Source organism: Corvus moneduloides, chromosome 3 (assembly GCF_009650955.1).
Source record: "Corvus moneduloides isolate bCorMon1 chromosome 3, bCorMon1.pri, whole genome shotgun sequence".
Classification (NCBI taxonomy): domain Eukaryota; kingdom Metazoa; phylum Chordata; class Aves; order Passeriformes; family Corvidae; genus Corvus; species Corvus moneduloides.
In genome coordinates this window covers 115,923,070-115,937,541 of record NC_045478.1, presented here as the reverse complement: position 1 = coordinate 115,937,541, position 14,472 = coordinate 115,923,070, and the positions used below count along the sequence as shown (strand labels likewise).

General features: G+C 39.8%; 1 protein-coding gene across 6 annotated transcripts in view; it reads left to right on the top strand.

The window, feature by feature from the left end:
* Positions 1-14,472, top strand: part of SPTLC3 (serine palmitoyltransferase long chain base subunit 3) — an 89,164-nt gene that overhangs the window by 39,550 nt on the left and 35,142 nt on the right. For all 6 annotated transcript variants that reach the window (XM_032103663.1, XM_032103665.1, XM_032103666.1 and 3 more), the window contains 3 exons: positions 333-481; positions 10,687-10,811; positions 12,961-13,054. In XM_032103663.1, the coding sequence (XP_031959554.1) occupies positions 333-481; positions 10,687-10,811; positions 12,961-13,054 (368 nt within the window). The remainder of the gene's footprint in view (positions 1-332; positions 482-10,686; positions 10,812-12,960; positions 13,055-14,472) is intronic.

Sequence of the window (14,472 nt, the reverse complement as noted above, 5' to 3'; positions counted from 1 at the left end):
AAAATTAATGTCTGGAAGTTGTTTCTTAAATAAAGTTGTAGGTTTGTTTGTTTATTTAAAACCATAAAAGCAGCCATTCACCATTCAATTTACCAGTATATTGCCATCTACAGTGTGGCTTCTAGAAAGCACTCTGACCAAGAAGCAGTACTTAGTTAGGAAAAGAGAAAGGCTAGAAAAACTTTGGGGCTGTTAGAGTATGAGGATTGTAAATTCCCAAGTAGGAATTTGACACCAGAACAAAATTTGGTGGGAAAATTTGGGGTTTTTTTCTTTTCATTTGGGATTGGAGGGAAAATTGCGCTGTTGTTCAAAATTTGCTTTAATTGTAGGTTTACAGGAAGGACTATCAAGAATGTAATCAATATGGGTTCTTATAACTACCTCGGCTTTGCAGAAACAGATGTTAATGCTTTGAAAACTGTGACCATAGAGTTAGAAAAATACGGGACAGGAGTCTGCAGTACCAGGCAAGAAATGGGTGAGTAAACAGCAAGATGGCCACCAAAGTTTCTGTAAAACTATTCTCATTTTCTCACAGATATCTTGAAAGAATTGGATTCTTAGAGAACTTTAATCACATCAGCAATACTCGTTTCACAATTAGAAGGAATGCTGTGTTTTATTTGTTCTCACATGAGGGTTTTTTTTAAAGGAAAAATAGTACTGATTTTTGGAAAAGCAAAAGCACATGTGTCGTATACTGGCCTGGGATTTTTAATGATGGAAGTAACAGGCTTATATTTTAAGAGAAGTAAAAAACGCACTGAGATTTCAAGTATTGTTCAAGGGCAAATTCAACTGCATCACAGATTTATATCAGTTACCACACACAGAGGTTTCAGATTAGTAAAATGATCACACACAGAGGTTTCAGATTAGTAAAATGATCTTTTACATAATGTTTCTAATCCCGTGTTCTAAGAATGTATTGCAATGTTTTATGAGATACTACTGGCAAAAACCAGTAGTTTCCACACAAATGCAAACAAAATATTTCTAGTTTGCCTTTAGCAAATAAATTCAGGAAGGCTCCATCTGACATTCTTGGTTTATATGTCCTTTATGATTTGTCTGCTTTGTTGGTTTGTAGGCTGCATGCAGTGTTACCTTCAACTTTCTGTTTTTACACAAAGCCTTGCATTCCTTATGGTACCATCATCTTACACTTCAGAAAAAATAAAACAGTTTCAAGCCATAGAAACGCAAGAGGAGATTTCTCTTCAGGCTTTACCTTTCTTGGGAGTTATCAAAAAAAAAAAAAAAAAGAAAGAAGATGTAGGCTTCCCAGAATGCAGAAGTCTTTATAGACTTCTTGTTTCTAATCCAGCAACCTGAAAAAATTACGTTTTGTATCTTCAAAGTAACCTCTGTTCTTCCATAAATCTTACAGAAAAAATGCTGTATTTAATTTAAGTATTTATATAAATTCTCCATTTCAGACAAAAAAGTAATGCAAACCTTGTCACCTGCTTCTTATCTTGTCATTGTGGTTTGATTTGCCAATAGTAATTATGTCAGCGGCACCACCCAGAGAGGGTTTACAGATTGACCCTACTTTTCCTTTTGTAGGTGACCCATCTGGTGACTGCAATATATTATTTAACCTGCATTGCATGCTTGAAAGTGGTCACCATTGCTAGTCCTTTAAGGTACTGAAGGAAGCTTTCTCTCTTTTTCTCTTGGGTTCTATTTTGTCTAAGAACATTTCAAGTTGTTTTCAGTACATCTAAGGTTATGGCTGGTGTTCCTTATTCTGTAGCTTTTGCTGAGTTTTTTTAATGGAAGACTTGTGTGGCTTAATTTATAAGAAAAAAACAAACCAACCCAACTTATTAAAAGATTGATTCTGTGTTCAAATATTAAAAATCTTAATAGGTAACTTCATTTAGTGTATCTGAGAGCCAGTGTGTAGAGATTTATAGGATTTTCTCTTCATCTGAGCTCCTGTGCTGCTGTTGTCCTCACTGATTGAGCAGGGTTTTAGATTCATTCTAATTACCTTCACAACAAACAGTCCCATGAACTGCATCAAGACTATTCACAATGCAAGCATGGACTACAGATAAAGAACATCCTAAAATCCTTGTGAGTCTCAGTCTTTTGGAAGTGGATTTCGGAGAGCAACTTGGACATAGACCTATTAAGAAAGGAAAGCAGTGTGTTTGGGCCTGACTTAGCTGGTGTAAATGAGCAGTCACAGCATTTTATCCTGGGCAGGTAACAGAGGGTCTGTGTTTGTGTGCTGAGCAGTGGTTCCTTCGTTGGTGCTGGCTCTTTGGAGCCTGTCTGTCACCAAGATCTCTATAAACAGCCTAAGGAAAACAGCCTCTTATTCATAGTGGATATCCTCTTTCCTTGCTCCTTTACATTCTTGTGCTGCATTCTCATCACAGTTGAACAGAAAAATTCTGAGTTAAATGTATCAAAGAGAGAGATAGGGAAGGGTCTGAATGAAAGGTCTTAACTTTTTAAATTATCATTTCTCATCTTCATCTTAGATAAAAAGAACAGGATGAGTTTGTTTCTGGGCAGATCACATTTCAAAACTTCTGTTGTTATTGTGTGCAGAGCTAAAGTGTTTTCAAGTAAAAGTGCAGTGAGCTGCAAGAGCCAAGGCTGTGCAAATTGCCTGTGGGGTTCTAATCCAAGAGAGCACTTGAACATATTTATATTTTCAGGCTAATTGACTTTGGAAGTACTGCTCTGCTTGTGTGCATTTAAGTGTCTGGCATGTTTGAGTTTTACCAAGATCTCTCTGTAAGCAGTGGTAGCTCTCTTTTTGAGAAGCATCATTCCACTGCTTTCAGAAGATTTCAGAGAGAGGGTAAAACAAAGAAGACACAAGTGAAAGTAATGTGAGTGATATTTGAAAGAATACATGATGGTAAAACTGTCTTTTATGGTCTTCTGCCTACACGCCTCCTCTTACAACTGGCCAGGCTGTGAAGAGGGTATACAATGCTGTCGTACCAGAATGTTGTTGCAGGTAGTTTCCTCTTAGAGCATGGTTAAAACTGATGAAAACAGTGGCTGACCTTCCTAGATTTGTCCCTCATAAAAAGATTTAAGGCTTTTCTCTCAATTTTTAGTTCCATGCTCTATTTAATTATAATACTAATAAATTACTTTCTTAGTATAACAGTGTTGTTTAAGACACATTTCTGAGGGGTTTGTGGGACTTTCAATGTGAAAGAAAAATACTTTCCTTTTTTTGAGACCAAGCTAGCTACTATCCCTTAGGAGCAAGATCTTGGAGTTATAAGTGGTACGTCCATGGAAGAATTAACTTACTGTTCCATGGTCAGAAAGCAAATCAAACACTAGAAGTTACTAGAAAGTACACAGAAAGCCAGCCATAGAGCCTCAGTATGCTACTGCATAAAGCTGCTGTTTGCTGTTGTCTTGAGTACTCTGTGTAGGTCTGATCAGAAATATTTAGCAAAACTGGAAAGTGTAAGAGAAGGGCCACAGACATCCTCAAAGGCCTCAGATGGCTTCTGGGTGAACAACTACTGAGCTTGCTGTCTTCAGCTGTCACAAATGCCTGTCATCTCACTCAAAAAGAGCCTAAAGGGAGAAATTGTAGAAGTGTTCAATACAATGTGTGATGTGGAAGAGTGGTCAGGGTTCACTGTCCATTGCCTCTCCCACTACCAGATCTACTGATCTTCAGTATGAAGCTGGTAGAAGGTTTTCACCTAAATACTGGAGGCTGGCAGACTCAAGGAGCTCATTGCTGCAGGTGCCAGGACTTCTCACTCCCTTGCGTTCTAAGGGACATTGGCCACGCGTGCAGAGGAGAGATCATTGATAGTTACTAGAAATACCCAAACTGTACCTGATTCAGAGTGCCCTTATTAACTGTGGGAGATGCCAAGGGAGGATACAGAGAGATCTGCCCCTACTGTACCTGACAAAATTGACCATGGGAGTTATTTAAATTAAAGCAGCTTTTGTCAGCAGCAGTCTCTCCTGTAGGTGCAGGAAAAGGTCATTGTTTTTATTTCTTGGCTTGTTCACTATACATCAAGAAACCAACTGGGACAAAAATAAGTAGGAAGTTTTAGTTTTTAGGAATAAATGTTGGGTCTGGGAAAATAATTAATGAAGGATTTAAGTAGACATCCAGTACCGCAAGGTGGCTACAAGAGAACTGGAGAGGGATTTTTTTACAAGGGCATGGAGTGACGAGATGAGAGGGAATGGCTTCAAACTGACAAGAGGGCAGGGTCAGACTAGATATCAGGAAGAGATTCTTCCCTGTGAGGGTGGTGAGGCACTGGAACAGGTTGTCCAGAGAAGCAGTGGATGCCCATTACTGGAAGTGTTCAAGGACAGGCTGGATGGGGCTTGGAGCAACCTGATCTAGAGAAAGGTGTCCATGTCCCTGCCCAAAGTGGGGCACTGGAATGAGATGATCTTTAAGGTCCCTTCCAGCACAAACTATTCTGTGATTCATTCCATGATTCCATAAGTAACTGGACAGCAACTGTTCAACTAATGGAGTGTTTGTAACATTAGGGCATTTCGTGTAAACTACCCCCCAAAAATACCTATACTGTTTTCCGTGTGTTAATTTTTCCCTCAGAAGTGTTACTTTTTAGCTCAATAAAACTGCCAGCAAATAGGAACCTAAATAAATACGAAATAGTAAGTATTCCCCCATATAATGAAAAATATGAAAAAGAATGACAACTTGAACATAACATCCTTTTTCCCATGCAAATCAGTGTGTTTTAATGGCTGGAGTGGGAGCTGGCTACTGTTGGAAGCAGCTCAAAAGCCTTTTTTCTGAGCCCATCCTGTGGCTCAGTGTTTATAGTCAGCCTTTTCTAAGCAATGTGACTGAGAATTATTGAGAAACATGCCAATTAGTTTCCTGCTTGCTGCTTTCAGATGATAATAAAATCAGCAAAGTTACACTTTTTTTAAGATAAGGCAGATTATCGTGCTCTGAGTGCTCCTAGGCTTGGGACCAGGCTGGTGACAGGACTGTCACATGGACAGCCAGTACTCCAATGCTCTGTTTATCTAGCTCCCCATTATTCCTCATGGAGATGGTATACGTGAGTAACTGGAGCAAACGTGTCATTAGTGCTGGTTAAGCAGCCAGGCAGGATTCCTGCCTTTTGAAATCCTTCTCCTGTGATTATGCCTTGGACCAAAAGACAAGATGGAGCCTGCACAGAACACTTGCAGGGTGATTCACTCTGGAGGGCATATTAGGAGACTACCCTTTAACACCTAACTTGCACTCAGTTTTAGGGCTTTTTCTTTGAGGATTTTTACACTTGATTGTGGTCTCATTTCTAAAAAGTAGATCTGAAAATCTGTGCCAACATTCAACCTACAAAAGTAGCTCAATCCTATTTACCTCCTTCCTTTGGGTTTTAAGGCCCAATATGAATTTCTAGCAGCATTTCAAAAAGACAAAAATAACTATTTGGCCGTTCTTTCTTTTATACTACTTCAAAGGTTTAATTAGTGCCAGGGCTCATTTTAAACATAATACTGTACAAACATTAATAAATGTTTCATTTTTCAGTTAGGAGAAAGAGATAAAGAACTGAATTTTCCATAATTTACGGTTTCCAAGTAGGATCTTAAGGAGAAATAAAGCCACAAAAATGAGAATTTGTGTGCATGTTTGTATATATACACACACACACACACACACTCTTCATAATCTTAGCTATTTTCTGATAGGGTATGGTATAAATTAGGAAACATTAGAATTCTCTTTTGTCATCTCCTACTAACAGCCTTTTCCTTTTTTGTACCTACCCTCTCATAAATAACTAATCCAACTTATGAACAACTTACGAACAACTTGGGATCATTGGGTCAGGATATTTCCTGGTATTTCACCATTACAAAAGTATACTTTGCAAAACAAGATTAATAGTCTGGATAGTCCATCTGCTGGCAGGTGGAATTGAAGGCATCTGTAGGAGTTAAGGGTTGTGTGACTTGTTTAATACCTAAAATATCGCCGATATATGATGTTATCGGCATGCAAGTATTTAGATACTTAAGATACTGCCATACAGGCTTTAGCATGAAGCAGCTCCATTTAAACTGGAAATTTTAACCTTGCGTTTTTCTAAAGGGAAAAAAAAAGGAAGCAAAACCAGAAGATCTAAATTCAACTGGAAGGTTTTTTAAAACTAATCCACCTTTTTTCTGAGAATCAATAAATTACACAGGTACATTATTAGATATATGGCACCCATGGCATCTTTGTGGTATGAAAGCCCTGTCAGTTGGTAGCAATGTTTAGAAAACTTGAGCATTTCCTTTCTATCAAATGATTCATCAAAACCTCTTTATTTTAGGACTCTTTTCTGCACATACAGTGTCAAATGAGGCAACTACATAACATTACTGTGTGCTTCTCTCCCTCTCTTTCCAACATGTCTCAGTCTACAAGTTGAGGCTTTCCTCTGGTGGTGGCTCTGTAGGACAGTGATACCATCTGCATCGTCTACTCTGGCAACACAGTGTAAAGAAATAATACCATTTCTCCAGCTTCTGTTTCTTCATTCTTCTCTTGATAACTCATCCAATCTTGCTTTTGTAAAAGCGTGTATGTGTTTCAATAATACAGATTTTTTCAACTCTGACAAGCATCTTACCAGAGTGAGTTTATGTCCATAAGTGTCAAATGCGACAAGGAGGTTCAGGTGCTTTGTTCTGTTCCCCACCCTCCCAAGGATGCTGCTGACAAGCCCTCATTTTCATAGTGTAATGGTTCTCATTCACCTTGGTGAGTCACCTCAGGGGTGCGTAGGGTTCCCAGCTGTTCTTTTTTCTTTCAAGGGCTTGTTGCTTATATCAGTTTCCTCCCCCAGCTTTTGTTTAACTTGAGGCGAGCAGGTATTTCCCTGTCTTCTTTGGGTCTTGGAATTCCAAGCATAAAATTCTATTACAAGATGCTGTTGCCCATGTTGGCAGTTCAACCAGTCTGTGTCATTGGTGTATAAGAACCTGAAAGACTGTCTTGGGCAGATTAACCAGTGGCATAAACCATCTTGTCCGAGCTGAAAATGTCAAACTAAATAATGGCTGTATGGATCATGGGAAGTCCATCTTCCAGCTTTATCAGTCTAGTAGTCTGACAGTGACTTTCAGCCCAACAGCATGGGTAAGTCTATGAAAAAGCCTGTCAAAACACAGTGTTCTTCATGTTCCTTGTCAACAGAGTGCAGTGGCAAGTTAATGGAGGGAACTGGGTCACCAGATTTTGAAAAGGAGGGGGTTTGCTTTGAGAAGTGTGGGAATCTGTGGAGGTGGTTCTCATTGTGAAAGTCCACTTTTGATATGATCTTTGATCTTAATACCTATATAGTCTCAGATCACAGTAACTCCTGCTATACTCTATTACGTACAGCTGTTCAGCAGGGAAGAATAACTTTCAAAAGGATTTAATTTTGTCTCTTAAAGATGCAGTTACCTTTTTTTTTTTTTTTTCCTTAAATCTTTCCGGGTGATTTGGTGTATATTATTGAGTTGTGTCCTCGTTTGTTGGGTCAAGCCAAGCTGTAGTCAGTCAGTGGGGAAATTCTAATGTCTGTTTATAGGGCAAGCATAAAACGTATCTGTGTATACAATGTATTAAAAAAAATGTAGCCAGTATATCACTATTCATTCATCAGATCACGATACTGGCCTTGAATCTAGTACAACACAAAACATTCTAAGGGCCAGGATAGCCTCACTTGACATCTCTAAGGCTGTGTTTAATGAAGAGCTGTGTAATTACTGCCTTTGTTATGTAGCTTTAGATGCTGAGATGTTTCAGCTTGTGCCAGTTCCTTTGGATCAAATTTGCATCTGTCTGGTAGTGCTGCTTATGCTTGTCGTGGCGGTGGCTGTGACAGCCGGGAATGCTAGTGGACAAGCCTCATCCCAGCAGCACACACCTGCCCCCTTGTTTCTTCCAATGAAGAGAGGTGATGGAATTGGTGTCATTTATAGAGTGTCCAAGGACATCCTGTGTGGAGGTATCGTCTGATATGATTAAATTAAATCTGATATGATTAAATTAAAAGCATAATTATATGCTTTTTCAACTCTGTTCGATGTACACAGCTGTCACGAACCTCCCACTGACAGTACTGGTGTGTGTTGTATTGCTTCTGCAACACCTTACCTACCACCAACAATATTGCCACGGTAATTAGCATGATTCAAAACCAGGGCTCGTTTTGCAAATCCTTGTCATTCAGGGTTTTGTTTTGCAAACCAATTTCAATTTGTATTCCAGGATTTGTAGGCAATAGTGATGTACAATATCATCTGCATTCACTCTTAGGATCAGTAAATAGTAAGTAGGAATCAGTCACTTTCAGAATGTCTCATTCTTCACCATGACAAAATCAATAAAAATAGCTCCAAAAAGTGCTGTTCCTTTGTGGGTCATCTAACAGGAGCTTTAACAGAACAATCTGTATTGAGTCAGGCTTTTCCTGTTTGCAACAACAGAAAACATGTGATGCAACCCGAAAAAGCAATTTAACTCCACCCCAGTAGTGTCAGACTTAGCCCTGGTATAGTCAGGGACAACTGTGTCATGCCTTAAAATGCCTGCCTTGCAAAGCACGCACTGCTTGTTTCTCATGCTTTCACAAACCTTCTAATTCAAGCAATGACCGTAGTGTGCTTGGCTTCAAGCTTCCATTTCCGACTTCATCTCCTTTTTGTGTGCTGATAGCCCTCAAGTGACAAAATAACACGTGAAAGGAACACTAAGGCAGCTGATCATGCTGGAACTCTTAGTTGTCAATGAGAACTGTAACCAGGTTGAAAACTAGCTGGGCCCAATTTGCAAAAATACAGAACTAACCACAGAAATACGTGCTGAGTTCTGCTGGGCTTACAAGTTAAGACATTCTCACCCACATTCCCAGTGAGCAGCTCAGCTCTGTTTTGTATTTCATGGAGCCTGGCTACTAAACAGTGGCTGTGTGCAGAGCCAGCTCATACCCTTGTGTATCTTGGGTTGTACAAACTCAAAAAATAGCCATCCTCAAAGAGCTTCACACAAACTCAGCTCACACGTAGTGGAGTTTCTGCAGAGCCACCTTTTCTGTATCACACTACCTAATTCTCAGAGCACAGAGACAACCCAGCTCCAGGTAGATGCAGTGTGATACGAGTGCAGACTCACTCTTGAAGCTCTGCTGGAGTAGGCTCTGGTCTAGCACAGCCCAGGAGGGCCCTGGCAAAATCTCAGCACTGCTGTCCTTTACTGTCCATGTAATCCACGTTTTTCAAGAAGCCACATGACCCTTGCTCCTTATCTCCCTGATTGTTGGAGAGTTACCTGCCTGTGTGATAGATATTTGTCACAGTCTATTTCCAAACGGATGTCATTCTGACTTTAGATATTTAATGAGAAAAAATAATGAAAACGCTGCTTCACTGTAACCAGCTGACTTAGTGCTGTTGCTGAAACTGTTCTCCTGCCACTTATATTTGATTTTTTTAATGAGCTCTGCTCCATGGTGAAGGTAAGATCATCTTCCTGACTCATCATTCTTGTTGAGACACTCTAGCCAAGCTTCTGCTTTCCTCCTTCATCTGCCCTTTGTTCATCACAGTGAGCACAGCTTTCCTGTCCCATCCATTGTAATTCACTTTATGTTATTGTGGCATCAGTTTGTGCAGTGCAAGTGAGGTAACATATTCACTTGCCTAATTCTTTTCTTCTGTTCTCTGATTACAGCCTTATTCATAGGGGAAATGCTGTCAGAATCCACAGGCCACTCTCTTTTCTTCCCCACAGATCATCCTGTAAGAGCTCCTTCTGCCTTGGTCCCTGCAATGCACAGCCAGGCAACCAAGGACTAGAGAGCTGGCAAGTTGAGATGATTCCTTACTGTTCAAAGCTATCTGTTATCTCAGTCTCTTAACACCACTCTTTTGTTTGTTTGCCTTTTGTATTTCGTCATCCTCCGCTGTGAGTTGGGCAGAAAGGATACTGTTTTTGTTGGATAGTTGGAGCACCTTACTTGTTTGGAGACTTCAGGCACTAATATTAGATAATTAACATGCAATTAAGAAGGCTCTCTAGTGCTGCATTATTGTTTATGTTTCCTGTTGAGAGGAAGGAAAGAGGAGAGTTATCATCAGTTATGGGGAGTGGAATAGCTTTTACTTTCCAAAGCAGAAAAATATGGAGACTGCTTTTGTTTGTCTATCCATATAAAATCCTAATTAAGAATTTTGTACATATACATAGGCAGGCAATAAAAAAGGGAGAGTTTTGTTGTCACCCGTATTTGTTTTCACATCGAGAGAACTCAAGAATGCCTAAAATGTTTGTCCCACATTTCTTGCAAAAAGGAGGTATTTTTACCCTCATTGCAGGGGAGAGAAAAAGACAAAAAAAATTAGTCTTCAGAATAAACTATGTCAAAAGTTATTACGGGAAAAGGAAGCTTTTTCCCATAGCAACTGCTTTGCTGCCTTAACAGCAGCAGTGTTTGTTAGCATTAGTCACAGCTGGTTTGCACCTCTTGCATTAGCCCACATGCACAGGATACAAATGGAAGACCTTCATTAGAACTTAATGTCGTAGAGCTTAATGACACACTTCTAGCCTGTTCTTTTGTATGTTTTGTGTCTTAATAACTTTCACAGTTTAATGAGATTTAATATTCCGTGTGCTTATTTCTGCAGGCACCCTAGACAAACATGTAGAGCTAGAGAAACTTGTGGCCAAGTTCCTTGGTGTGGAAGATGCTATGGTGTTTGGCATGGGCTTTGCAACTAACTCGATGAATATTCCAGCCCTTGTTGGAAAGGTGAGTACTTCCTTCAGGAACATGCAGAGCAATCGTTTATTAATTGTTTTAACTACTGTTGCAGTATTCTAGGCTTTCAGTAAGTGGAAAGGCTCGATCGAGGAACAAAGCTTGCTATCAGGAATGTGTGAGTCATAAAGCCGATGACCTCGTGACTTTAAATAGGCTCCTTTATCATCTGTGCTAGCGCTGAGTGTTGCTATGGCACATACCTAACATCTGTTTAAGGATCGGTGACATGGCTGTCTAGCTCCTCTCAGTGAAGTTGTTTCTCCCTAAAAATTAAGCAAATGTTGAATCACATGTCCAGGTGTTGTGGGATGAAGTATTTGGGCTACTTGCTGAGATTTTGCCCAGCTGCCTGTGACGAAAGATGATGATTAGGATAGAGTTTACAACACTTTGAGAAAAGAAAAAGCACAGTGCTTAGCATTCCTGGCGAACAGAGCTCCAGCCAGCCCTTCGAAGAAAGCTGGCAGGAAATGCAAGTCTAAAGCTGCCATCATGTTACAAAAGTTGGGCTCTTACTTGGTGCCAAAGGGACCTCATCTCCAGTTTGGAGTACCTAACTCAAAGGCATGGATATCCATCATCCTGCCACTGATCACTGCGGAGATCACAGGCAGATGCACTGTGCTGATAGCTGGGAAGTGGGTAACTCCTCCTCAGCTCGTCCAGCTGGGCAACAGTATGAAGTGTGCCATGCAAATACAAAACATGACCTCCCTCTTGGTGGAAATGGAATGAGCTCAGTTTGAGGTGTATGACCAAGACTTCTTCTGAAACACCAGTGTAGAGGTGAAGTCACTTCTTCACTCGCTGTTGAAGATGAATGCAGCTTTTGCAAGAGATCTCTAAAATACGTGTTTACAAGTGTTGGGCAGGGAGAGTTGCTTCAGCTGCCCAGAACATGAACTTCAGTCTGCTGCAGTGCTGGAGAACCTGTCCAGCAGTTTAAAAGGGAACAGATACAGAGAATTAATGAAGGTAAATTTATGAAATTGCAGGTATACAGTGTGAGGTACTTGTCCTTTGCTTAGCTGTATAATAATTTTCCCTCCCTTACCTGGCCTCATGTAGAGATTCAAGCTTCTGTCAGAGGTGGGATATTTAGATATAAGTGGCACAAATAAAGATAATAAATATGTATTGTATTTTTTTTCTTGACAAGTTAGTATATATTATTATACAGTATTATTATGTATTATATATTACAAATATTATTTATCCACCATATATTTGAGAGATTTACTCCTATGTTTTCCTCTATAATTAAGACTAACAGCTACATTTTCTTGTCAAGATGAATCTGCACTTACTGTTAGTTCTGCATACCAGTGTCTAGGGGGATTGTGTGAGCATCTCTCAACCTAGGCTTAATCCATTATTCGAGAATAAGTTTTTGCTTAATGATGTGTTGCCCTTTGGGTAATGAAGGACAGCGAAACATGGTTAATAGAAAGCAGAGCTAAACAAGGGCTCAAGGTTTGGAACTCAGCTGTGAGTCCTGCCCCTTGTTAGTACAATATACAAATTTACTTCTCCCGCATTTCTATTTTTGTTTCCAAAAAACAAAATGAGTTTTCAACTGAGTTAATTAATAGAAAGGATACTACAGGTCAACTCTATATGCATTTACCAGAGGAAGACTCTGGTTCCTAAACTTCACCCACATCTTTGTGGAGGTGGGACTTACAAGGCATCAGTCTCTCCTGATCTCATTTCTGCAGTCCAAACTGCTGATGTCAGTCCAGCCTCAGTACTACTCCTCCTTACACTGCTGTCACACAGTCTTTATGTGTGGGGTGGTGGCTGCAGTTTCTTTACAACTCGAAATGGGCTGTAGACAGGTGATGGAGTAAGCAACATCACCTGATGTTACTATAAAGCACTCAATCTTTAATAGGCTTATTTGCTGCTTGCCAGTTACAAGAAGCATTTCACCACCAGGAATGCCTGAGAATCTGATCCCATTATTTCTGCCTGCCTTTGCAGTGCACCCTGGCACCTTCAGGAAAGTGGCAGAAAATTCATTTCATGTTTAATCCTTACAGCTTAATTGGTGCAATGCTCTGTGCTGGCACACACATGCCCACGTGTCAGCAGCCTCCCAGTTCATGCAGATGCTCACTGTACTCCTTCTCCACAGGGCTGCCTCATTTTAAGTGATGAGTTGAACCACACTTCTCTCGTTCTTGGTGCGAGGCTTTCAGGTGCCACTATTAGAATCTTCAAGCACAATAGTGAGTATTGAAGTTGGAAAAATTAGAGACAGAGTTGTTCACATCTCAAAGGCAAGAATGCTTTCTTTCAATGCTTACTTTGCTGTCAGTTCCTGGATGATACTTTTGTCCAGGCAGGAGGATCAACCATTTAATATTAGGAGTGGTTTCTGATGGGAAAAATTAATAGTGCAATACTATAATTGCTATTGTGTCTTTTTGACTTGCTGAATGATTGTGTGCTGTCATAAAAGTTTTATTGTTACTGTCATTGTAGCCCAAACAGTAGAAACACAATTACAGAAACATGCTTCTGTTTCCAGCAGGTTCAGTGAAACCAGAATTACCTTAACTTGGCATTCCTTTGAAGCAGTTACTCTGAACTCCCAGGGATCTAATAGCAAAGATGCAGATGGTTATATGAAGAGCATCATCCCAAATATTCTTTGAAATAGAATTTTAGTGTAGAAATCACACATTAATTTGCAGTTGTATAGTTACCTTATAAAATGCTCATGCTCTTTAACTTTTATTTTGTTAAAGCTGCTGTGGTTACTCTCAGACATTGGGACTGCCTTTGATGGCAAGACCTTGTTCTTTTCCCTTATTCCCCATTGCAATTCCCTTTTCCATCCTCACTGCTGCCACCAGAAAGTGATTGCAAGAAAGGTTTAGAAACTAGAAAAGTGGTGAGAAATCAGAAGAGAGGTCTGATTACCTTTCTTAATAGCTAATACAATCCCTTCTCTTTATTAAGTGTTGTGTTCAGGCCCAAGGGGAGCAAAAATGAATTATGCATATGCTGTAAAAGGCCTAAGGATGAGTTGGAATGAAAAGCACACTATAATTATAATATAAGATGTTGTTATAATTAATATCTATTCATAATTTCAGCAAGAAGCAATTTCTGGAGATCATTCAAGAATTAAAGACCATCTGAACATGAATATTTTTCCAGAATTAATTATTCATAGATTAACCTGTAGCATACCCCAACTTGGTCCGCTTCCACAAATCTGGATATACTAAGCATGGTTGCCACACCAGTCTTTTCTCAACTTTTCCTTAGTTGTCCAAAGCCTTTTCCCATTCAATCAGGTTTACATCACATCTTGCAGGTTGACCTCTTACTACCCAAATCCAAATGTTCTCAGCCTCTCCACCCACCTATGCTGCGTGCAGTCCAGCTGGCTTCTGTCACTTCCCACATCATTTCAAAGCACATTCAAGCACAGTTTGAGGAGTTTATTACTCTAAGCTGTGAAGATATCACCTGGAGCTGTCACGCTCTCTTTAAGGAATTCGGTCTCTAACCATCTCTCAATATTTCATTCCCCTCCCCAGAACCTGATACCTAACCAGCTTCTGTTGCACTGACAGTAAATAAATCTGATGCTCTTCTGAATAATGGGTGAACCTAAAAATAATAGTGAGCTACC